Source organism: Calypte anna, chromosome 4, assembly GCF_003957555.1.
Source record: "Calypte anna isolate BGI_N300 chromosome 4, bCalAnn1_v1.p, whole genome shotgun sequence".
Classification (NCBI taxonomy): Eukaryota; Metazoa; Chordata; class Aves; order Apodiformes; family Trochilidae; genus Calypte; species Calypte anna.
Window position 1 is genome coordinate 81480 of NC_044247.1, and position 25173 is coordinate 106652.

Sequence of the window (25173 nt, forward strand, 5' to 3'; positions counted from 1 at the left end):
CACTGCTGGCCATTGGCACTATGAAGAAAATGTTAGTTCTGTGCATGCTGAACAATGGCTCCTTAAATTTGGCAAGGATATAGCTTTTATCATCTGAAGATTTATCATCTCAGTGAAAAAGAATTATTAAATTCTCCAAACAGTTACCTCAGTCTTATGATGGAATGTTGGAATAGAAGCAGAATCAGGCTCTCCCCATCATGTATGATGTTTTTAGCATGGTACTGCAGAAACCTCCACAAAACCACTTCAGTTCAGTGTGAAGTGAGCACTCACACACAGCATTCCTGTATCCAAACCTGGCAAAAATCACCAGCAAGCAAGAAAGAGCCCTTGTTATTCTGGATCTCTTGTGTCAATATCCATTGCTGTAGGAAACAAGTGGAACCCTTTCAGGGAACAGTCTTGTTTGACCTAGTCTAAGAAAGTCTAAATGTAAGGAAAAGGAATAAAGCTTTGCAAAATAGGCTCTGAAGGATTCTGACCTTTTGTGTAGAAAAGTCACACCATTTACCAGTCTGGGATTCTGGGATTCTATCACCTGTCAGTGCTGCCATCTCCATCGCCCATAAAATAGCAGTACTTTTCAAAAATCCTTTTAGCAATAGTCCGCAAGTCCCAGTAGCACCTGATACGCAAACAACCACCGGCGTTCGGGGCTTTCTGAGCATCCAGTCCTGGGGGCACTGGAGCCCCCGCCTTCTGCCCGGCTGGGTCGTTGCCGCCGAGGCCTCTCCCTCCGGGCTGCTCTGGCGGGGGAGGTCCGCAGCGCTTCGCCCTCCCCGGGTCCAGGCCTCTCTCCGCCGCATGGCCGGGCGGGCTCCGGGCCGGGGGCGGTACGGCCCCAGCCCCGACCTAAGGCGGGGCCGGGCGGGGCGGGCCTTGTGCCGGGGCGGGCGGGCGGAGAGGCGCGGCGCGGAGTCCCGTTAGAAACGGCGCGGAGCCCGCGGAGAGCCCCAGCGGCGCAGGAGGAAGGAGTTGCCGTGCACAGTCCGCCGGGAAGATGCCGAAAACGGTGGGTGCGGAGCGGGGACCCCACCGCGGGCGCGGCCGAGGGAGCTGGGCGGGCGCGGCCGGCCCCGGCCCCGCGGCGGCCCTGCCCGCGCCCACTGCTGCCGGGGGGGGGGGGGGTTCCTCCCGCCCGCACCCCTCCCGGAGCGGACGCGGATGACAGTGGGGACCGGGAGGCGCCGGCGGGCGCCCTGAAGTGAGGGAGAAGGGAGAAGGGCGTCCTGGGGAGCGCGGGAGCGGAGCCGCCCGCCCCTCCATCTTGTTCTCCGCTCTCAGCCCCGCCGCCGCGCCCCGCCCGAGGGGCCGGGTCGGACCCCGCCTGGGCTGCGGTGCTCGTCGCCCGGCCCAGGTCCCTCCAAGGGTTGGGGAAGCGGTGCCCGCCGCCCCGCCTGCGGCTCCGGGAGGCTCCCGGAAGCTTTTGGGGAGCTAATGAACTTTATGGCCACGTCTCGTGTACTCCATAAAGAGAAGCTGGGTTTACACAACTTGCAATTAGTCAGCTTGAGTTTCTAGGGAGCCTTGTCCCAGCTTGACTTGAAGTATTTCTTGGCTGGAGAGGTCTTGGTACTTCAGTAAGACCGGTCAAGTCTGTACTTGACTTTCCTGGGCGCAGCAGGAGTGCGATGACTAATGAGGAGCGTGGGTTTTTTCCATTTAATTTCTCGTGGCTGGAGTAAAAGAATTGGTCCTAGCCCTTCATTGATGAAACAGGAAAGAGCAGGGTGGAAGCCTCTGGATTTTTCCTCACTATGAGTGATCTGAAAGGGCCTATGAACATGTAATGTTTAGGCTAAGAGACTGTGATTTACATAAAAGGGAAAAAAACCCGACCAAAACCTAAACAAAAACCCAACTTTATGCAAGTGGAAGTCGAAATTGAATACACCCTGGCTATTATTATTATTATTATTATTTTACATATAGTTTAATTTTCTTTTTTTAAAATAGATACCGGTTGCCTGCTTTTTCTGCTGCCTTAAATGTCAGCTCTTTGAGACAATAGCTGGACTATTTTTTTAAACATGAACATCTTAAAAAATATCAATCTCAAACCACTTAAAGGTTAAGATAGTATTTTCTAAAGCTTTAGAAAGGCCTTTATTGAAACATCTACAATAATTAGTAGAGCTTTATGTCCAAAAAAATACAGGCAATGAGCTAATTACTGTTAGCAGAAGTAGCTGAGGTTAGGGGAGTTCTGTGTTGAATGCTGTTAAGACCTTTAAGCCTGGGAGTTTACAGTTGTGATGAGTGACTACTTGTAGTTGCACATGGTTTTGGGGCAGGCTCCCTCCAACAGGCTGAATTCAGGCATTTGGCCACTCAGTGAAGTGCTCGTGGCAGGCTCCCCATCTGCTGACACACCCTAGGCTGAATTCACGTTCTCAATCTGCTGTCTTCTGCTTCTGATGGAGCAGTTCTGCTTTCAGAGCTTTTGAAAACTGGAATAGATGAAGAAATACCAGTGCTTTGCTGTGACCTGGTGCATTGCACACTGCAGAAAATGGTTCAGATGAGATTTGGAGCTTCTGCTGTATCAGCTGTTGTTTTCCTGCCCCATCCGCCCTAGTTGCGGACACAACTGAAATAATATTTTAAACATTGTTTCTTGAGCTATGCATGTGCAGGTTATGCTGGCGTAACTGCGTAGTCACTACTTCGTGTGAAAGAACCATGACAGTGTACTAGCTTAAGATTTGTTAATAGCTACTTAATTAACAAAACAGTAAAATCCCAGTGACTCTCCTCAATCAAGGTCAAATGTGGGTGAAACTCAGCAGTTAGATGTCGCTATATGTGGGCTTTATCACAAAAATAAATCCATTGTGAAGAAGACAGATGGAGGAAATATTCCAGGGAACATTGGCTGGGCAGGAAAAACTTTTGTCTCTAAAGTGTTTGGTAGCTCTTATCATTCATCTCGCCAAGCTTGCAGAACACTGTGTGGCTGGAGCAGCAAAACCTGTTGAGTTCGGAGTCCCTACTCTTCATTAAGCTAGGCTAAATGTTAACACATCTAGCTAGAGATTGTCGTTTTGTTTCATGATGTTTGCTACAAGTGGCACCATGCTTTGGTGCACTATTAATAGGAATCCAGGATTAACTCTGGTAACCTTTGAACTAGTGGCACATGATTTGCTCTTGGGAAGTGTAATGTCTGCACAGTTGGGGGGTTTGGTTCCTACACAGAAAGTCCTTCATGGATCAGACTGGTGATCCTGCCCTGCTCTCCTTAGGAAGGTTTCAGTGTTTTAACTGTAAGATCACACCAGATAAGTAACCAGCTCTGGTTTGTATTTTCTTGTTCTCAAAAGTTTGCAAGATGTAAACAGTTGAAGCACCTGCCTGTATGCTTGGGGGATAATAACTGTCCCCAGCACTTTGTATTGCAGAGATGTGGAAGCAGTTGAGTGCTAAAATGCCTCTTGTGAGCAATTGTCAAGCTCTCCTATCTCTCCTCTAGTTGTGAGAAGTCTGTTGGCCATGAGTAGGCTCTGATCTCATGCTTACTGTCTAGTGCTCTGGTCTCTGAGTCATTTTAGGCTGGGCAGAGCTGGAAGTCACACTCTGTTCCAAGTTCTGATAGATGTGAATGAACTGTCATGTTGATGAGTAGTCCAAGCCCCATAGTTAGTCACTTGAACTTTAGTATTACAAAACCATCTTGGAGGAGTGGGAGAGAAAGCAACCTTTTTGTACCACTTATGTCCATTTTGGTGGGGGGACACTTCACTATATTTTTAGATGTTAGAAAAAGCAACATTTCTATATCAGGATTCAGTAACTGTTTTGCTATGAATGTACTTACTTTATGGCTACATGAATGAATAGACTAATGAGAACTTAAAATGTGAACATCTGTCATGTATGAAGCATGTGTTCAACTGTAGTATCACAAGGACTTGAGCAGTTTTGTTTTTACGTGATGTAGTCTTTACTTGCTGTAGAGAAATGGGTTTAATCAGAGTTGATCTTTTGAGTACAGAAAGCTTCAAACTAAGGTTTAATGAAGTTTGGACTCCTCTTATTGTATTAGCAGAACTAAGTGTTTCTTTGAATGTTCAGAATGTAAGTCCCCAGGTTTCTAGGGCAAAGTGTTACTGCAGAGAAAATTAACTTGGACAAGCGTGAAGTCTTCAGCACAAAAGACTAGTGGGATTCATAGGTTTCAGCTCTGGTGCTATTTAAGTTTGGTTTTTTTTTGTTTGGTTGGTTGGGTTTTTTTTGTTTGTTTGTTTTGGTTTTTTTAGTTTTGTCTTCTGTTTGTCTTTTTTTCTTTAGACTTTCTAAACCCCAGTGTGGCAGTAGCTATTAGGGCCTTCAGGAACCCTCTCTGAAGCTTAAATTGGTGATCCTAATTCCCAGTTGAAGCTTATCTCCCTCTGCTTAAAAGGTCTGGTTAAAAGAAAGGTAACAGAGGGACTGTGGTAGGTGTTAGGACAGTCCTCTGGGTACTTAGTTTCTTGACGGGTAGCTACTTGCTAACAATGTGTGCAACAAGATGACAGCTATCAGCCCTGTGCTCAGCTTGTTTGAATGATCATTTTGGGTTTCATTTTGATGCCCTGGGTTTGGATCATGTTGTGCTATGATAGAGCACTAGAAGCCGTCCAGGTGTTTTCTGTCTTTTCTGAGGACCAGCCCTTTGGTGTTACATCTCCATCTCCCTCACTCAGTATAACTTGAGAAGCTTGGCAGCCTTGATTAAAGTGTGAGGCTTTGGTGTGGCATTGGTGCTAGCTTGTTAGAAAAACTCAGTCCTTTGTACCTTTCTTCTAATGCCCTCAGATACATGGAGTTGCTGTAAAAAGGTGTAGGAGAGCTCCCAAATACCTTGCTTTACACAGAAATCTGTGTAGACCCCGTTGGAGAGTTTCAGGTCACTTTTTACTTCAGAAACAATAGCATGCTGTGTACAGTGGAACCAGGTAAACTACTGGTACCATGAAGTACCTACCTGTAGCTTTATACCTGTCCTGGGATTTTACAAATCAGGAAAGGCCTTTACACCCCTGTATTACGTTAATCAACTTGGTTCCCAGATTCTTCAAGGTCAGCAAGGTTTTACTTCTTGTGCAGCTGAGGCAGTTGAGCCTGATAGTGAGCAGGGACTTCTGTGTTGCAGTTAAATAGGCAGTTGAAAGAATACCCTTGACAAACTTATCCTTCAGTTTGTTTTTATGTACTTGTAAAATCATGCTTCCTCTTCTTACGGAAAGCCTTGCTCCTAACCCGCAGCGTTGTGCAGAAAATATTAGTTACAGTGGCTTTGGGCTGTAGTGAGCAAAAACTACTCTGAGTGCCCAATCTGAATTGGTAGTTATGATCCTGTTCTTACAAATTTAATGTGATTGTGTTAGGCCTAAGAGTGCCTATCATACCAGAGATTAAAAAAAGATTAAATGTGTTGTTCAAATTCTTTAATTTTTGACCTCTTGATTTGTTGCTTGAAGCAGATGAGCAAGAAACAGGTTGTTGAGGTGGACATAACAAAAGAAACCTAAGGAAAGCTTTAGATCTGCTGCTTCTGCAGTGAGAATCCTCCAGAGTGGCTAATATGAGGGGTTGGTCATCAATCACTCCTTGCAAATATCTTGTCCCCCTAACATTTATAGGCAGGGCCTTTTTTTTTGGGCCTGCAATAGGTTGTGGCACTTTCTTTGGGGTACTCTCCCTCATCTGATTAACCACCCCTGGAGGTTAATTACAATTCTTACTTATCTTGTGAGACAGATCATAAGATGTCTTAATATGGACTCCTTTCTTTGACAGGAAATGGCATCACTGCCTCTAGAGGAAACTTGTTTCAGTTGTTTCATGTGTGATGGCTGGTCTGAAGTGAAATCCTCTGCAGAGAGCTCGCTCAGGTCCCTAGGCAGCTACAGGAAAGACAGCTGATGAACTGAAACCAAGTGATTCAAATGCCTCCTGTCTTTGCTCCTTGTGCAGCTGGGTGCCTGGGGAGTCAGGACCCCTCCTGAGGTGCTGGGCTCTGCCTGTCCCTGCTGAGCAATGACACTTCTCAGAGAAACTCCTCTGGAAGAGGTAGTCCTGGCCCTGGTCCAGGTTATAAAGGAAACTGACTAAAAGCTTCCTCTAGCTACGTCATCTCCTGGACTCCTTCCTGGCTTGGTGTAGCTTAAGCAGCCTTATTTGGCTGTTTTTTTTTCCCCTCTTCTCTCTTTTCTCCTGTGCAGTGAGAGGTCGTCCCTGAGTTTACACAATAAAGCTGTTATCTGTGCTTAATCACTGTTCTAAGGACAACAGTGGGGTCTGCTTGAAAAGTAGTTTGGGTGCCCCCCAGCCTCCCGGTGTCCTGCTTGACTGTCTGCTAAATGATTGTACAAAAATCAGCATCATTCTAGGAGGAGTCTATTGGAAAAGAGGAAATCCCTCCCTGCCCAGGAATAATCCAGGACAATTAACTGATGCAAATTAACAGCACTAGTAAGCAGCCAGTTAGTTGCTTACTTTTCCCTAGGGGTTTTTGGGAACAGCAGGAATTTGCATAGTGCAGCAAATAATACTGCATCAAAGGAGTTTGGTTTTGTCCCATCTGAAACTTCTAAAGGAGTCTGAAGTCTAGATTCATGGAAGTCTGCTCTTTTGGGCAGACCTCTGTTACATTTCTGTGGCTGTTCCTAAGTGGAGCATTCAAGTGTTTTGGAAGTTGTGGGCATAAACTTCATCCCTTCTGACTCCAGTGGCTAGTGCTGACTCTTTCTGTAATTTTTAAGAGATTGTGTATCAAATAAGTGACAGGGATGTAGGAAGAGATGGTCACTGGCAGGCTCAGTGGCTGTAAAAACACAGTATGAGCTGTAAATCTTTGGAAGTTTAAAACTTGAAATTGCAGAGGTTTGGGCCTTAGATTGGCAGGAGACAATTACGGCTGCAGCAACTGGGTGATCTAGTGCTGCTTCCCTCCTGTGCAGCTGTGAGAGGGTATCTTCTGGTGTGATATAGAGCAGTACTGGGGTAGTCACAAGTGCCTGGCCTTTGTGTAGCAACTTGCTGAACTTGTATTTAATGAGGAGAATACACAAGGTTTTTGATGGTATAACTCCTGCAAAATGCTTTGGCCATGCTGGGTTTCTCTCCCTTTGGTCACTGCTGATTGAGGAATAGCTACAGAAATAGGTACAGGGATGCCCCTGAAGGAGGAATGAACGAAAAGCTCCAAATATGATCAGCTTTGTAGAGAAACATGCAATTAGGCAAGAATGGGATGATGGTGCAGGCGGGGGAAGAGACAGGCTCCTTTTGCCAGCAGCCATTGGGAGACCCAATTGTGGTGGAAAAGTGACGTAAGTATAGGAAAACTCTGCTATTGCAGTCTGATCGATCATTTACTCTCCCCATGTAATAAATATATTTGATTTTATGTAATGCAGGCTAATAAATCATAGAACTCTGGGCCAAATCTTTCCTCGTTGTAGCTTTGAAACTGTACTGAACCTGACTCTGTGGTATTAATTCTGTGCTCAGTTACAGTGCAAAAAAGCAACAAATTATAAGGGTGAGGTGTCACAACTTTCCACATCCCTCACCTGCTGGAGGTGTGGCTTTTTGTTCATTATGCTTTTCAGAATGATAAGGTATGATTTTTCTCACCCTCTGAATATGCTACTCTGAAGTATTTCCACAATGAACTAAATATTTCTCAGTCATAATCCACAGGATTTGCAGAATGGCAGCAAGTGGTTCTGAAGGCATTCTGTAGCAAAGTAAGGCAATTCCACTTCTGACAGATTCCAGTTGAATTCTGTGCTTTATGGCTATGGCTCTCTTTATTGAAAAATCAGGATCCGAGCTTACCTCAAGCTGAGAAACCTTTTTTCTATTCCTGTAAAGGTGCTGTGTGACCAACATGGAATCTGAATTTTTTACCAAGAAGCATTTATTTCTTTGTATTAGTGAAATGCAAGAAGCTGAGAGCATTAAAATGGTTATGTTCACATATCCTTGGTCTCCTAGAGAGCCAGAATCTGCTGTATGGATGAACTGTTACACATTTCTGCTTATTTTGTGAACTGCCTCAAAAACTGTAGGGTTACTAGTAGCTTGAATAATGGGAGTCTGAAAAGACTGGCATTACTTATAATACCAGAAATCTCTGAGTCTGGGGTTGGGAAAGTGGTGGGTTTTGAGAGTGTTCTTACTCAGCAGCATAAAAATCCCACTATCCCTAACCAAGAAAATGTAGTCTTTTTCTGTCTTAAAGCACTAAACTGCACCTCAAAATGATGGTATTCAGACCCAACCATGACAAACTGAGGAGCAGTATGTTCTAGTGTTAAGTTCATGAAGACTGGGAGTATTCTTACTCTTCTTTTGATGACATGCTACTGCAAGTGTTTTAGGCTATGTGAAATCTATAGACAGCAATGCCTTCTGCACTGATGGATGCAATGTATAGCTGGGGTGTTGTGGTGACAGCCATACAGGCAAAAGCCAGTTCAAGCTCAGAAACCCTCAGGGTTTTTTTGGTGGTGGGTGTTTTTTTTTGTTTTGTTTTGTTTTCCTTTGGTTTTTGGTTTTTTTGTTTTTGTTTGTTTGTTTATTTTTCTTATTATTTATCTTGCTCTGTGATTTGTTACTAACATCTCAAGTTGAAGGTTGACTGCAAGCTGCAATGCAAGGTATTATGCTCATTTTGAATATACACCCAACAGAATAGAAGATCTTTCTCAGAATGAGGATGCATGTCACCATCTTTCATCTGTAAGAACATATTACTATGGTGTCTGTCTTTAATATCTCTGGTGCTTGCTGTGTGACTCTTTCCTTTGTATCTTGGATCTGTGTACTGCATTACTCTATTCTTTCAACTTTTTCCTTATCTCTTTGTGAATGATTGTGCAAATGCTCTGCTATCGGTAAAGGCTGGCACAGAGGACTTCCCGGTGAAATCTTTTACAGTATTCTACTGACAGCTTTCATTTGGCAGTATTTGGAAGGATTTGAAAATAATTTGGATCTGAGAGGATTCAAGCTGTCTTGTAAACCAAGTGATTTCATTGGTCTGCCATTCCCTTAGAGAAATATGGGTGGTTACATGCATTAGTGTGGATCTAGGTTTTCATAACAAGCCTGAGTAAGAGGAAGTTGCTCTTACTGTTCCTAGTGTCCTGGAAATGTGAGGTATTTGCATGAATGAATGTTGAAGGAGCCCCAGGCTTCCATCAAAGTTGAACTGATGTCTGCAGATTTGATGCTGCTTTTCCTTAGCATATGGGGGAAAATACCTGAAAACATAGCAAAAAGCAACCTTCCACAGCATACACTGGAACTAGTGAAGTGTTGCTTAGCTGGAAGTTCTTAACCTCATCTGGTATGCAGAGGGATGGTGAAAGTAAAAGAGCTAGTCAAGTAAAATTTTTAAAAACTTAGCAAAAGCAAACCCTAAAAGCCCAGTTACTTGTGAGTGCAGCAGTCTTGTCTGTTGCCTGCTAGTACAGTTGATCTGTGCAAGGTGTCTTTTAGAATCCAGGCAGGATTCTAAATACACTTTCCCACACAAAGCTAGCATAGGCCAGAAGATGATGATAAGCTGTTAGAGTGTGCATGTTGCAGATGCATTGCTGCATACCAATGCTTGCAGCACTGCTTCAGAACATGCAGCCCTGTGGCAAATTGACTCCATAGTAGAAAACCGGGTTACTGGCATGTGGCTTGACAAGGGGTAAATGTCACCAAGGGGTTGTGTGTCAGAACTACTGCAAAGAATAAAGCAGAAGTGTGTGGGAGCAAGGAATAAGAAGTGGTTCAATAGCTTGGCCTATCTCGTCCCATTGTTCCCCAGAAGGCCATCATACCCTCCCCTCTGTTGTCTCTGCCCGGAACAGTGCCCCTGCATAAGGGTGGTGAATGGGACTGAGGAAATGGTTCTGCTGGAAAAAAATATCATATGAGTTATTCTCAGCCCAATTCATTCTCTGTCTATAGCCATGGAGTGCTAAAGCCCATGAAAGCCAGTGGCAGGAGGGTGCAGGCATTTGGGATGGTTGACCATAGTGGGACCACACCCAGCCTGTGCTGGCACCACTGCCCCCATGTCCCTTTGGAGCATTTTGGATATCTGGTGGTGTAGCTGCTCTCCTCTGTATTAGGAGAGCTAAAGCGCTTGAACTAGATGGAACCTAAAATAACAAAAGGTACTTCAGCAATCACAGGCTGGTCTTTTATAAAATATGTACAGTCCCAGCAGAGCTATTTAAAATCTAAGACAGGTTGGTGCCAAGGGAAGCAGATGTGGGTGGGGAAACTGAATATGAAAAAGTGTAGAACTGAGTAGTTTCAGGGAAACCCTGTGCTTTATGGAACCATGACCTAAATAGATATAAAAAGGTAGCCACCCTAAATGAGACCCTGAAAGGAAGTTGCAGGATTTGTCTAGCTCGCTGGAAATGATAAAACTGAAAATCACAGGATGATGAAACAGCTTTACCTCACACTTGATTGTGCCTGCAGTTAAATTTGGAGGGATGGCTCATAGTCTGGGCAGTCAGATCACACAGTAAGGCTGTGTTCTAGCTCCTAGAAGTCTGGCTATTGTTCAGATATTCAGTGAGGGCTGTGAGCTGGCCAAGAAGTTTCTGTGCCACACCCAGGCAGAGCTTTGGATGTCTGAAACAGGCAGCCCTGTGTTCAGCTGCCCCTCTCTTACCAGTGAGCTGAAATGCAAGGTGTCTGTTGGTTGAAGAACAGAGGAACATGTGAAATGGATAAACACACTTCTGGCTTGTTCCCAGAATGAGAATCCTTTGGAAAGCAGAGCTCAGTCACAGCAGTGATCTTTGTGCTCTCCTTCCTGTAGATAGCCTCTTGAATGGTGCGTGGGGTGCGTGAGCATAGGGTTTGGGGTTTTTTACTTTTTATTTTTTATTTGCCCTCAATTCCAAGTTACCTCTAAAACAATATGTAGTTGCAGATGAATTTTGATACCTTTTCATAGGGAATGAGTATTTAGTCTGTGAGCTCATGAACATCAAGTACTTACTGTACATGTGGTGTGCCTTTGCAGCACACACTTGCCTTGTTAGCATCCTGACTTGATCTTGTTTTGAGCCCCTTCCAGCAAAATAGCCACTTGTAATTTTGGCAGGCATCCACTGGATGCTAGGTTTGGAAAGCTTACTGCCTGGTAGCCAAGACATGTGCAGACAGCCTTGTCTGCTTAACCCCTTGAACTGGGTCTCTGCAGCTGATAATGGGTATAAGGAAATCCTCTGCCCTTGGAGTGAAGCTTCGGAGGGAAGAACTAGATGAAGAAAAATTTAGGTGTAGGGAAAAAGCTGCCCTCTAAGAGTCTTCTCAGAAAATCTGCAATGCTTCTGGTGGTAGGGAGCGCTGCAACAGTTTTGCTGTTTCACTTAAGGACTAGCAGCCAGGATCATAACACTGGTGTGTGGTGTACAACTTGGGACACATGCACAAAATACTTGTTGGAATCTGTAAGCGTGACTGCCCAGGAGAGGCCCACAATAGCTGTGAGGAATTCACCATACCACTGATGCTGAATTCAAACATACTCACTGTCCTGCTGACTGCCTTTAAGTTGAAGAGTTTTGGCAAGGGATGCGGCTAAGCTCAGGCACGCAAAGTACAACTGCCAACCCTACTAAGAGCGTGCAGAGGCCACAATAGGCATATGCTATTTCTCCAGAGAGTAGCACCTTCTAACAGGCACAAAATGAATGCTTTTTTACAAAACAAAACAAAACCAAAACAGAACCCAAGGCTATCTGGCCCGTAGAAGTTGAATGATGGCAACTGCATATAGCTTGATTTTTGCTTTGAGTTTTGCCTCCTTTTGCAGATCTTGTGGAAAAGGGGTAAGGGGCAAGGGGCTTTCCCCATGTTTTTTTTTTTGTCTTTGGGGTTTTGAGTAGTAAAGGATGTTCTCTCGTAGTTGTTCAAACAAGAGGTACAAAAATAGTTATTCTAAGGGCCTCTTCAGACTAGCTCTAAAGAAATAGAAAATTGCAACATTAATTGCTTGGAAGAGCTACAGGAAAGAAAAGGGAGGTGCATGAGGAATCTATTTATGAGAAAGGAAATGGCAAAAATGGAGGAATTGATCCATTGCACAAGGTTGAGCAAGTTGTGTAATAAGGGCATACAATATCTGGATTTGACTATAAGTGTGAGGATTCACCCATTGCTTCTTTAACTGTACTAGTATGCTCACCTTGAAACTCGTTTTGTCAAGCTAAAACTTGTTTGCCCTTGGACAGGGTGGCAGTCTCCTAGCAGTCATGGTATGGAAATGCCACTAGAAGTATGCGAGTTCCTGTTGTCTGCTTGGTTGAAAAGGAAAGGATTATATTTGAGGAGCTTTAACTTGGAAACATGTTATTGATGATTTTGGAAGCCATGCTATGTAGGGGGTAGAGGAATTCCCTGTCTGCTTTTATTATTTTGAATGAATAACTTTGTAGTAATCTTAAAATGTAGAATTCTTATTCCTGAAAGTTGCCTGACCAAATTGGATCACTAGTTGATGGGCTCTTCTGTCATTTTTGCTTCAAATGCTGACCTAAGTATGAGCTCCATCTGCCACTTGATGTTAAATGAAGGAAGTTTTGTTTTCTTTTGTTTTTATGTGAACTTGTTAATACATGTGATATACTTAGGGTGGAGTGGTATATAGCTTGAGTGTATCCAGGGCTCTGCACGTAACTGTGGTGGTGATGGACTTCTCTTGAGGGAGGGCTTGGATCACATTTGTGATCTTTAGGTCACTCAGCAGCAATATGCACTTTCTAGTGGAATCTGGAGCATGCTGCCAGTTCCTCATGTTTCTGTCTTAAACCCAGTGATGTGTATTTCATAGCACACTGGATGTATGATCTCCTCCATCCTTCTGCAAGGAGAGTAGTGGTGGGGAAAAGGGAACAGGCCAGAAAAAAGTTTGTCATGGAGCTAGTAGGTGGAGCTTCCTTCTGTGCTTTCAGGTTACAATTCTTGCCATCTCTGCCAACCTGACCTCAAACAGTGGTTGAACCCGTTAACTGAGACTAGAGTAGTCCCTTGTTGCTTTTGTCACTGGCTGCTTACAGAGGCCTGTCCTTCCTCTGCAGGTGGCTTTTAATTTACTTGTATTATTGGTATGAACTGATATTTCCCTCAGTAGACGACACTGAGCTGTGGAATTCAGCATGATTGGATGAAATTTTACTGTAAACTTCATGTAAACCTACTATGTCTTGCAGAGTCGGACTGTTACAAGTGGCATTCTTTGTGATTTGATATCAGCTGTGTCTTGTTCACATACAGTAGTCTGAAGCTTTCAGTAGTGAGTTTTAAATTGTGGTTAGATGCATACTTAGTAACTAAGCATACTAAGTAAGTTAGCAAGTAAGAAAGGTGGTAAGCTGTAAGATCCATGGGCATCTTGGTACCTTCAGTGATTTGATCAGCCATCTGTAGCTGACTGGCCTGTGTTAATATCTTAATACACAGCAGGTACAGACAGTGTAATGCTGACAGGTACAGGAACTCCCTATCTATCTGGCTTTGTTGGAAATGACATTAAAAATAACCCCAACTGAATAACTGACTTCTGCAAAAAGAGCTTAGGTGTTGTGCTGTCAAATGTGCAAGAAGAGCAAGGGGTGGGTGGGGAAAATGAATTTTTTTTTTTCTTGTACAACAACCATGGTGGTATCTTGAATATCTGGTGAAAAATTTTCAGATAATGATCTTTGTGTCCATTTTTAGTTTCAGATGAAGATGACTTAAACTGCCATAGCAGGGTGGAATGGGTCACCTTCCTTGGTCTCAGTGGCCCCTGTGTGTTCCCCATTGAGCAGGAAGGAGGGTGGTGGAGAGGGCTGGGAAGCTCCACAAGTTCTCGGGAGGGTAATGCTCTCTCTGGGGGCTGCAGGGCCAGGGCTGGTGCCTGGGGTGTTCCTGATGAGCTTAGGGGTATGAAAAGGCCCTTTAAGACTACTGGAAGGGGGCTTGGTTTAAGTAAGTATAATCCCTTTAGAAATGGCAAGCACTTTCACATGACGTTCAACCTCACCCCACCGAACAGCAGCCAGGGCAGTTTCGGCAGTGCTGGTGTTTGGGGTAGAGCCAGATGTCTGTGAGTACCTGGGTGCTGTGGGCTGGGGTCCCCCCTCTGGGCTCTGCTCATGCCCTGGGCTGGTCCTGGTCTCACTGGGGGCTGTTCTGGGTGGTCTACGGGGTGGGAAGCACTGTGAAGCTTTGGGGAGCACTTTGGGGAAACATTCCCAGGATGCAAAGGAGCAGTTCTCATACTTACTACACTGTTGCTAATCTCGCTGAAAGCCAAAGCTGGGAAGGTTTCTGGACTATTAGGGTTCCTTATGAGATCCTGAGTTTGTGCAACTCCAGCTGGGTTAGATGTGCTTCTCTGGTCAGAGCAGCTGGATTTGATGTATTGTGTCAGTCCAGTATCTTTAGCTGCAGTTACTGCTGGGTGAACTGGTGCTCTACAGCATGGAGGGTCTGTAAATAACAGCCTGGAGTTTCTTTTTATCTAAACTTCTGTAGCAGTCAGATGAGTAACACATTGTGACTTTCCCTATGCCATTTTCTCCAGAAAGAGTCCACTTGGCAGATTGAACCCGGGAAGCATAAATATCTGATTCTTGGAGCCTGCAGACTGTCAGGGTATAACAGCTTCCTAGCATTCAGGAAATCCAGTGAGGAAAGAAGCTTTAGCTCAGGGTCCGGGTTTTGTACGGGTTGATACTCTCTTGTGCTGACTCTACCTATTATTCTGACATGAATTTCCTAGTGCTTTGTTCCTGTTTCAGCTTCTGACAAGCAGAATTGTCCGTTCTACCTCTTGCTCACAGTGCTGGGGCATTAGTACAAGCAGCACATCCGTTATTTGGTGTGATGGTGTCAGTCTTTCCTGTTTGTCCTGCTGAGTGCAGCTATGTGTTTCCATCTTGGGAAGGAGGTACAGCAGGTTATTACTAGGGCTCATTCAGACACATGGAAGATAGCTGATAATCATTGCTGGTAGTAAAACTTACTGGGAATCTTGAGTGGGTCAGAGAGTGAGACTTGAAGATACGTGGGCAGAGTTAAAATTTCTGAAAAGATGTGACAGATAGGTGCACTGTATTAAATCTGCCTCCTATAGTATGCTAAACAGCATGGGAGGAGGGGGGTGGTGTCCTCTAGCTTCTGGAATTTTTTGCCTGTCAGAAGGAGCTTTCTCTGTCTGTAGCTGCTCTAGGGGCTGGAACAGTGTCCTCCATGCAAGAGTTTTTGTCTGTGCAGGTGGTCTTGCCCTCACTGCAGCACTGTCCTTGGCAGCAGGAAGCTCTTTAATATGCTCTGGTAGTGGCTATCTTCAGCTTTGCTTAGGGTGGTAGAACAATGGTAATTCCTCAAATAGAGAAAAGGAAGAGTTGCTAGGTTTCCATCTTTTTCCTGTAGCCATTATGAAATGAATCAGTTAAATATGGGGTTTTATCCTTGAGTATTTTTTAGCTTGGTGAGTGTAAATTTGCCTGTTGAAATGTGGTACTTGTTCTTTCTTGTAATGTGCAAAATGTCTTCTTTGGAAGCTTTTCGCAATGTGTTGCTAGCTGTTGTATGCAAAAATATTAACTGGTGATGGGAAGACAAAAGGAAGGCTGTTTAGAAGCATCCTTCTGGGGTAAAACTTGTGCTAGTTTAAGATCTAAGCAGAGCTTAGAGGGCTGCAGACTCACTTGGATGCAACAATGAGTGCATTGTAAATGCCACGATGAAAAAAAATCCAGTGAGTTGGTTTAAATGGAATTTGAGTATAAATTACTGAATTACGATAGTAGTTTTTTGTAAATCTGTTGACAGTGAAATCCAGCAAATCCTCTAAAAAGCCTTCCAAGTGTCAAAAATCTAAGACAAAAGTTTGCTTAGGAATAGATTTTGGAAAAGTGGTGTAGTGTACTTGGGGCTGAGTGCTGTCACTGGATCTTGTGATCTGATCGCTGGTGGGCAATGTCTTCTTTTTTCCCTTTCTGTTTTTACTCCTGTTCTTTACATCTCATCAGTGTGCCCCTCGCCTGTCTGGACTGAAAGATGATTTTTATATGTGAAACGTTTATGTTGGCTGTTTTAGTGAGGAGTATTTTATTCCATTTACAGGATAATCTTTAAGGGACAAGACAAGCAGAATCAAAATTATGAGACCAAGTCATGCTGGCTTTCTTATATAGCACTTCTGTTGCATAACCCTTGTGTAATGCCTGTGTTGGGCAGTACTTGGCTGTGAATGCCCTCAGTAAAGTGATTTTACGAAAAGTAAGATTTAAAATGAATGAGGAGGAAGCAGGCAAGCATGCGGTGCCTGGTGCTTGTCAGGTGGAGATTACAGCAGTCTGTAGATATCATAGTTTGAGCTGCAGGCAGAGCAAATTATGATTGGTGACACTGGCTTGCTGATAGTGAGGTGTCCCTGGGTGACTTTGAGAATGAAATTCCCTTGGTGCTTGGATTTTCAGCATTTTACATGCTAGGGGAACCCAGTGGTATTTCTGACCCATCACGCAGGCTCTTGCAGTGACACAAGGCACTGGCAAAGCTGCATCTGCTCTGAAGTACTGTCAGGCCTCTGACCTGCTCACTGGGGATGGAGAGCAGTGCCCACCACCACCTGGAGTGGTGGAAACCTCACTGTGGTGTTTAGGTTCATGACAACGGGCTCAAGGAAACCTGACATGTTACCATGTGGCAAAAAGTTCTTTGCATATTGTTTCTACACCAACGAGGCTGAGCAGAGCTCAGTTTTACATCAAACTGACTTCTCAGCCAAGTACTAAATTAATACAAAACTGGTGGTTAACATGTGAGCAGCCCAGCCCAGGAGGTGCCTCCAGCCGGCAGCGTGCAGTTGAAGGTGTTAAAGCTGTGCTAGGATGTGGGAAGCAATGCTGGGGTGTGGTTCCCCAGAGCACAACCGTTTCCTGTGGTGTTCCAGCTCATGCCCTCTGCTGAAATAGCAGAGCCTGAATCTGTGAGGACAGACCCCATGCAGGACTTCGCTGCTCCTAAACATTAGATTGATGCTTGTCTTGAGCACGGGGGTGGGGAGGGTGGGGGGGCGGGTGGCCCGGCTATGCAAGGGGGAAAAAGTGTATGTTTTGCTACTGAATGTGCTAACTGAAGGGTGATCACTGGTCAGATAGCCTAAGTGCATTTCAGTGAATGAAAAATAAGGAATTTTGCTGGTTCCAGCATGGATTCTTGTTTTACTGTGTTAACAATGACGCAAGTCTTACAAATAAGTATTCTGCATGAGTTGAGGATACTTACTGAAGAAACTTTATATTAAATGTTAAGGTCTGATTTGCCCTAAAAAGCTTAGAAACACTTCTGACACAGGTTGCAGAGAGCTGCAACAAATGTTTCAGTTCTGTTTTCTAGGGCTTCCTTTGTGCTCAGACACTTCAACATTCAACCACCCAAGCAGATGACATTAGAGAAGAGCAATTACGGTGTTTTATCCATAAACAGTGGAGCATGAAGTCTGTTTTTCTTCCATGGCAGCTGGCATGTTAGTGTTTGTAGGTGAACAAGAAAGACTTAGACTTAAAAGCAAACAAAAAACAACTTGTTACTTAATGGCTTATGTAACTTTTCTTAGACACGGCTCTTGGACATCTTTGCTCTTGCTGGTCAAGTGCTGGGTAAGCCAGGATTGCAAGCCAGCACTCTCTCTTTCTGGTAATTGTGGGAAGTTGCAGCAGGAGAACTTAAGGAAACATCAAGGTGTTGAAAGCTGCTAATTTTAAACAGATCTTGACTGCTTACAAGTTTAGGTTGTTTGCTTTTTCTTTGCTACTGCTATGGAATGTGTTTTTCTCAGTTTGGCTTTATTGTGTCAGAAGAGTCACAAGGTTTCAAACCAAACTTAATCCTGGTCTCCTTGTTCATGGTATCTGTGCTCCGATAATGTCCAACTGGCATTCCTTATGCGTGCAGCAGTTGGTTAGAACTGAAACTCTTCTTGACCAGTTTTGCTTCTTGCTTATGGAAAAAAACACCTGTTTTTTTCTCTTTTGCAGTCTGCTGCTGCTTTCTTATTAAATGAGATGTGAAATCTGTTCATATACAGGGTAGAAATACAGGCATCAGAACTGGCTGTGATCATATGAGTATTGTGTGGTTCCTTGAATATTTCTCTGCTTTCTCTAGCCTTTTTTGGTCTCTAGTGTCATGTGGTTAGCTTATAGTCTAAATGCGAGTTTGAGTTATTCTTACTAAAACTGTTCACAGTGTAATTCCCCCCAACCCCTCACCCCTGGAAGGCTGGTAGCATGCGCTAAGAGGATTTATTGCACCAAAGAGCAAATAAATTAGAATTTGTTGGTGTGGGTTAGATAGCTGTTTGCAAGAAAGAGAACTATGAATGCAAGGCCTGTATGAGGACGTTTGGTGCACTGTGAATACCTTGTCTGTACAACTTAAAGTTCTGAACCTTTGCTTTGGTGGAAAAGCATCAAAACAGTTTGATCTAAAATATCTGCATCTTTTGTGCCCAAACCGTAAAGTATCTTGTTTTTCAGTTGATAGGCATGCACATAGAAATTAATTCTCAGGGGTACTTGGAGGTCTTACTTTGCCTGGTCAGAAGTTAAGGTATCTGCATTCAGGCAGGTGTATTCCTGTCTGCCTCTACAAATCTGTGCAGTTTCTTTTTTCCCCTCAGTAACAACCAGTAATTGTGAATGGAATCAGTTTTTTTCACTTATCTTTGAGGTGAAATGCCTCTGCCATTTAGCTTGCTTCATGAGAACTATTGGTGAAAGGTGTACAGGTGTCTTCCTGCTTCTGTGGAATGAAACTTCAAACTTTCTTGCCAAAGTCCCTTACCACTTGCATTTCAGGTGTGAAAATGTGATGTTGGTGAGATTTTTCTGTCAAGATAGAGTACATCACAGTATTTCTTCTGGAGGGCCATTCATGATCCTACTTTCTGAAGTCTAAGGTTAACATTGCCATGAAATCTCAACTGCAGTATTAAATTATGCTTTAACCATTTCTGCCCTGGAGTTCTTTCACCTCCCCAGAAGCACTGGAAAGCAGTTCTGTGCTACAGGGGATCTGCAAACACTGTGCTGGCAGGGCCGATGACTTGGTAACTGCTGGCAGTGGAGTTCCTGGAGGCCTGAGAGCTGGAGTCCCCTAGAGCATATGTAACAATGCATTTTCTCTCTTCCAGATCAGTGTGCGAGTTACCACCATGGATGCTGAGCTGGAGTTTGCCATCCAGCCCAACACTACAGGGAAACAACTCTTTGATCAGGTAGGTGATGGAGCTGCAGAAGATCTAAACTTGATAGTTTGTCTATCAAGGTTGAGAAGCTTACCTGGCTTCCAGCTGTTGCTACAACCCTTAAGTGTGCAGCTGAATTGATAATCTATACTCTCTGTCAGGCCCTGAGAGAAATCTTAAGAGAAGTTTTGTGCTGTACTGGCCTGTCATTGTCTGGCTGCCTCCCTCTGTGTTGCCTGGCTTGGCAACCTGCTTCTTGCTTTGGCCCCAATAGAAGCAGGGAGACATGTGCAGCACAAAGCTGGAGCAGCTGAAGACAGACACTACCAATTGCAGTGGCTGAAATCTTAACAGGCTCCACAAAGTTTCTCTGCTATAATCTTGAAAGCCACAGATCTGCTACTTGGAGGAGACTCTGAACAATGATTTCATAGCTTAAAGAAAAGTGAAGTGAAGGAACTACCAGGCCAGATATGTCAGATGTGGGTGTGGTTCAGTAGGGTTCTGGGGCCAGGTCTAGATTGTACCTATGGTAATAGAAACTGGAGGGCTGATCCACTCATAGAAGGCAGCTTTTTCATTTGGGGGCCAGCAAACCTAATTTTTTTTTTTTTTTTTTTTTTTTTTTTTTTAAGATGTATAACCACAAACTGCTACTTTCTCTCAACCCTTGCTGGATGACTGAATGCTAAATATTATATTGCTCTTTGGATCCCAGCTTTGAAACTGAGGGAATAGAGTTAGATCCTAGGCTTTACTAAAAGAATATTCTTTCACATAATGGGAAAAGCAGAAAGGCTTTCTGGAAAGTTCTGAGTTGCACTGTAGTTTTTTTCACTATCTGGTTTCTGACATTATCCCAGCAAAGCAGCAGGTGCTAAAAAGTGACACCACTCAAGTCCCATTGTGTTTTTAATCTGCACAGGATTTTTTTTAATTCAGCTCTAGAGCATCCACAGCTTTTGTTATAAACTGAAGTTGTGGCAGACTTCAGCTTTGGCAACTTGTCTGCTTTTGAGAAACATCTGATCATGCTTCCAGTATGAGAACTCCTCATGTAATTGATTTCACTGCTTTGTGTCATTTTCTCAAACAGCTGTAAATTCTCATCCCTGCAGTGTGTTTCACACAGCACCTGTCTGAACACAAGTTTTGGGTTGTTTTTTTCCATAGCAAACACTTTGCAAGGGAGAAAACAAATACTGTTGCAGAACTAAGTTTCTATGTTGCTAATGATAATAAGGCAGTGTTACTTCATCTGAATTTGATTGTAGGTGGAGTTAGCAGAGGAAATACAGTGGGGGAAAAAGTGAAGCTAGCCGTTACACATTTGCTATTTCTGAAGGGTCTGGTGGGCACCATCTCTTTGTACTGTCCATATATCGCACTTGCTGAAATAAGAATGAAACTGTTGTTCACTGCCTAGCAGACGAGACTTCCTTGTGGAGGTGGTGATATTTGCTCCTGATAGAAGTGTCCTAGAGCCTCATCAGTAGCAGATGTCCATACTTTGACACAACAGTGCTAGATAATGTTGGTGATACCACCATAGTGGTGGTAGAAGGACTAACCCTATGGCAAGGCTTGAAAATGTTGCAAATCATAAAGCAGGGAGTTGGCAGTAGACATGGGAATGTCAAAAGTCTTCCATCTCTAGCATGAATAAGGAGTTTGGGAAGTTACTGCTCTGTGAGTGGTTGAGGAACTTAGACCCAGCTTCTCTTGATGCCTTGCAATCTATTCATTGGCTCATTACAATTAAGGAAAGTGAAAAGGAGGTAGCTATTCAGCTTCTGCCACAATGGGAAACATTTAAACTTGGTCTCTGAATGCAGATACTCAGTAGGTCTTTTTTTTGGTTTGTTGTTTTTTTTTTTTTTTTTTTTTTTTTTTTTTTTTTTTTTTGTTTGTTTGTTTGTTTTGTTTTTGTTTGTTTGCTTTGTTTTATCTTATGGAAAATGCCAGACTTTTCTGTGGCAAAACAGACGTTATTGTCAGACTTGCACATAAAGGGAATCAAGTACTTGTGTAGGGACCTGCTCAAAAAGATTAGTGATCTTTGTATGATGAGATAACTGAATACCAGAACAAAACTTGAGAGCCTTTGGTGAGTTTACAGTGAATACTAAACTTGGTCCCTCTAGTATGGAGAAAGGGATTTGCATATATCATCAGCAGGCATGTACCCATTGTGTTTCAAATGGCTGAGCTGCTTGTGTAGTTTATTCCTGTCCAGAGCTGTTAAGGGGGACTGTGCTCTGGCTGGTAATCTGTTCCCTTTGTTTCCTTTTCTGTCCCAAGGTTGTTCTAGGTCCCATGATGGGGTGTGTGAGACCAAAGTTATGTCTGCTTATTTTCTGACTCCCTTAAACTGCGTTGTGCTGCTGGAATAGCAAATCTGGTATTTTCTGCCCAGTTCTGGTTCTGAATAAGGATCAGATTTCATAAATCCTTTTGGAGGAAAGTGAGATTCAGCAAAGGAAACTTATGGTTTTGCTGTTGCCACACACTGACCTTCTGATGTGAAACTTTATTTTTTTTTTTAATTCTTTTTACAGAAAAATTTTGAGATATTCTGCATGTTTTTGCTCTAGAGTGCCCTTTCACTTCTAGTTATCAGTTCTGAACTAAGCAAAAAGGAAACTGCAAAGTATTACCAAAGTTTCTATCTGCAATGATTACCTCAGTGGCTTTGTTCAGTAACATTTAGGCAGCATTTGTTTCCATCTGTTGTATCTAAAGGTAGAATAAGTATATTCCTTATGCCACCCATAATTCTTACCTGAATAGGATTCAGAAGAATTCTGTAAAGCTTTTATCTAGATAGTAGCTTCATGAGGAGGAACAGTTTGAGTCTAAAGTTCCATTGTAATAATAGGTAAATGGGCTTTAGGTAGAAAGGGTCCTGTCTCTCTCTTTACTGTTTGGTTAAAATTGAAACTGAATTTTTACAGTGATAGAGCAACGCATACACCCTGTTGCTTTGTTGGAAATTATCTTCTGCCCTGAAGCAGCTGGTTGTAGAAATATTGAGCTGATATACAGTGCAGTGACATCATAAATATATATATATATATATATATGTGCATCCTCTTATCCCATCCCCTAGGTTATGGGTTAATATTCCAACAATAAGCATCTCTGGTCACTCTAAGCCTGGTCCCTGGTGAGTCTAATATACAATGGAGTGTGAGGTTGGTTTTGGATTTTCATGGGTTTTGGAGGTTTATTTGGGATTTTTTGGGGGGGATTTTGTTTTTTTGGTTGGTGGTGTTTTGTTTTTGTTTTTTAGGTCTTAAGGACCCTAAAGAGTTCATTAAGAGCCAAAGCACCTAAGATTCTGTGTTCATGTGCCCTGTCCTGGCTTGCTTACTTACCTGCTGCAGTGAATTTAATGATTTTATAGAGTACCAGTTCGTCAGTCTCTTCTTTTGTGGTTTCTAGAGCTTACAGGCTGACCAAATCCCTCTTGACTTTTGAGCAGCTCCAGCTGAGTTGAGTTGTGTTTGGAATAAACATGGCTGGTCTCTCCTGGTCTGCAAATTCAGTTTTCTGAGGAGACAGACTGTCAACCCTTTAAGCCTTGACAACGTCCTATCTAGTACAGTTTAAGTAGATAGGAAACTGTTTTTGAACACTTGATCTGGTACATGAAAGCACTGACCCAAAAACTCACCATAGCAATTCTGTGGTAGAAGGCCACAAGTCTCGGGACAGTAGTTGGTTCCTCCCACAAAGCCCAAAGAAGTCTTGTTTGTGCAAAATGAGGACTTGTGGTTCACTGGTATGGATATGGGTTTCAGATTTCATGGGAGCATGTGGAAACTTACTGGCTTTTAAAAAAGCAGTCCAACTAAAAATGGACAGCTTGTTAATAAGGAGGTCAATGGCAAACTCTACTAAGCTTAAAACCTCAAAGATCCTGTCATTTATCACTTTGGCAGTTTATTTTTAACTTTTGTTTTCAAAGAACTATATTCATATCCTGGAAGAGTCTGACAAATTAAAAGGGAGCAGTTGAATACTTCTGGCTGTAGATGGACCCTGTCCTGGAAGTTAGATGAGAGTACCTGGAAGAACATGTTCTAAGTTGGTTTTGACTATGGTGTGTGAAACTGCAGGTGTGTACTTCCTCTCAGACGTATTTGAGTTGTCTGTCACAGAAAGGGAGAGAGGCATACTTTTTTGCTTTTAATTAGGTGAGATTCAAGACAGAGTTGTGCTGCACTATAGCCTAGGATGCTTTTGCCTTCAGCACTGGAACTTGGTCTGAGTGGAATGTCTTTTTCTCTGCTTGCATGCTTTGGTCTTGCCCATGTAGATGGTCCTTTTATGGAGGATCTGCACTTGTTTGCCAGTGTGGTTGTGTATTTCCTGGGCTGAAAATGAGAAAAATTTTCAATTTTTATGCTAAAATCTGTATTTGAGTGATGGGTGAGTGTGCAGTTGGAGGAGAGAAGGAGTCATGCAGACCTGGAAAAAGTGGAGTAAGAAGAAGTGAAAGGAAAGATTACCTGGAGATTACTTTGTGTTTCTTCTCTCAACAGATGTTAAAAAAAAAAATTAAAAAAATCTACTACTGTGTGCTTAGGCTGTCCCCAGAAGGTGAGGTGAGGGTCACCAGCAATGTCACTGTACTGTGGGACAGCTGTATCTTTAGGCTGTTGTGATCTGTTGCTGGTTGTCGACCAAGCTTTGAAAACTACCCAGGGGCAGACTTAATGTTCTCCCTGGTGTGAAGGAAAGATGTCACTCTCCAGCTAGGAGTGTGAAATTTGGGTATTTGGGTCTGTGTTAAATTTGGGTGCAGTGGTCTGTGTTAAACATTACTCTGTATTCTCTGTCTTGCATGTCAGCTCTTCTCCATCCTTATCCATTGCCAGTAACTGTTTTTGGAACCATCTCAGTTCATCAGGGCTCTGGATGCTGAACTCCCCAGACATAGCTGGGCGGCTGACTGCCACCCAGAATCCTTGAAGCTGTAGGAAACGATTCCTTCTTTATGCTTTTCCCTTGCTAAGTGGTACTAAATAAGCTGCTAAAGCTGAGGTGGGGAGAGGGGAAGAGGGCTGTTTCCTCCCACACGGTTTGTCAGAGGCTGCAGTTGCATGTTGGAGGCTGAAAAATGGGCCAGATCTATGCTCAGGCCAACAAGCCTCAGCATGCATGGTTGTACAGCTCGTGAAGTTGCTGTGGCAGGAATTGTGCTGCATTTCAGTTGAATTCAGTAGCAGTTTGGGGAGGTGATGCTGTGTGCTGTCTCCCCCTTTCCTCTGTCAAGTCTGTTGTTACTGCGATTGCTGTGCAGGCTTCTGCTGTGGAATGAAAGTCCTTTTGTGCAGAGCCTCAGTGAGGAGCCTTTCAGTTCCTCCCTGGCAGCCCAGTTTTTTTAATTCACAGGCATAAGCTGCTGACAAATGGAAGAGAGGCATGCTGACACGGAGAGGGACCTCCCACCCTATTTAGATGTTAATGATGGTCAGAACAGAGCTCTCCCTGGGCTCTGGGACAGCCTTTCTTCTTCTCCCTGCACCTAAAGGATTTCAGTGTGTGCAGCAAACTTCGGTGCTTCTCCGGAAGTCTTCTTAGCTGTGTGCATCCTACCAGGTGGCGTGCACAAATCTGCCCTCTCTTCCCCAGTGTTCACTGCGGGCGTTAGCCAATTCTCCAGTTTGTATTCATGCAAGTGTGGGCTGAGTAATTTCATGGACTCCAATGGGATGATGTGCACAGGCTACACTACCTCTTGTAGGTTTTGTCTCTGTGTGTGCAAATAACAGCATGCTTCTGCTGAGAGCTGCCTTTGGGTCTTGGGCCTGAGAGGAACAAGGGCCCTAATGCTACTTTTATAAGGCCAGAATAAATTGTCTGATCCAAGCCCTAAAGAATCTAACAAGTAGTGTGCATAT

At 43.6% G+C, this 25173-nt stretch overlaps 1 protein-coding gene across 2 annotated transcripts in view; it reads left to right on the forward strand.

Moving 5' to 3' along the window:
- Window positions 1–874: 874 nt before the first annotated feature.
- Window positions 875–25173, forward strand: part of MSN (moesin) — a 35548-nt gene continuing 11249 nt past the window's right edge. The window contains exons 1-2 of one of the 2 annotated variants that reach the window (XM_030448877.1): window positions 875–1015; window positions 19211–19294. In XM_030448877.1, the coding sequence (XP_030304737.1) occupies window positions 1004–1015; window positions 19211–19294 (96 nt within the window). In that variant the 5' untranslated portion in view covers window positions 875–1003. Of the gene's footprint in view, window positions 1016–19210; window positions 19295–25173 lie in introns of those variants that run through there. The other variant, XM_008501190.2, reaches the window with a different exon arrangement.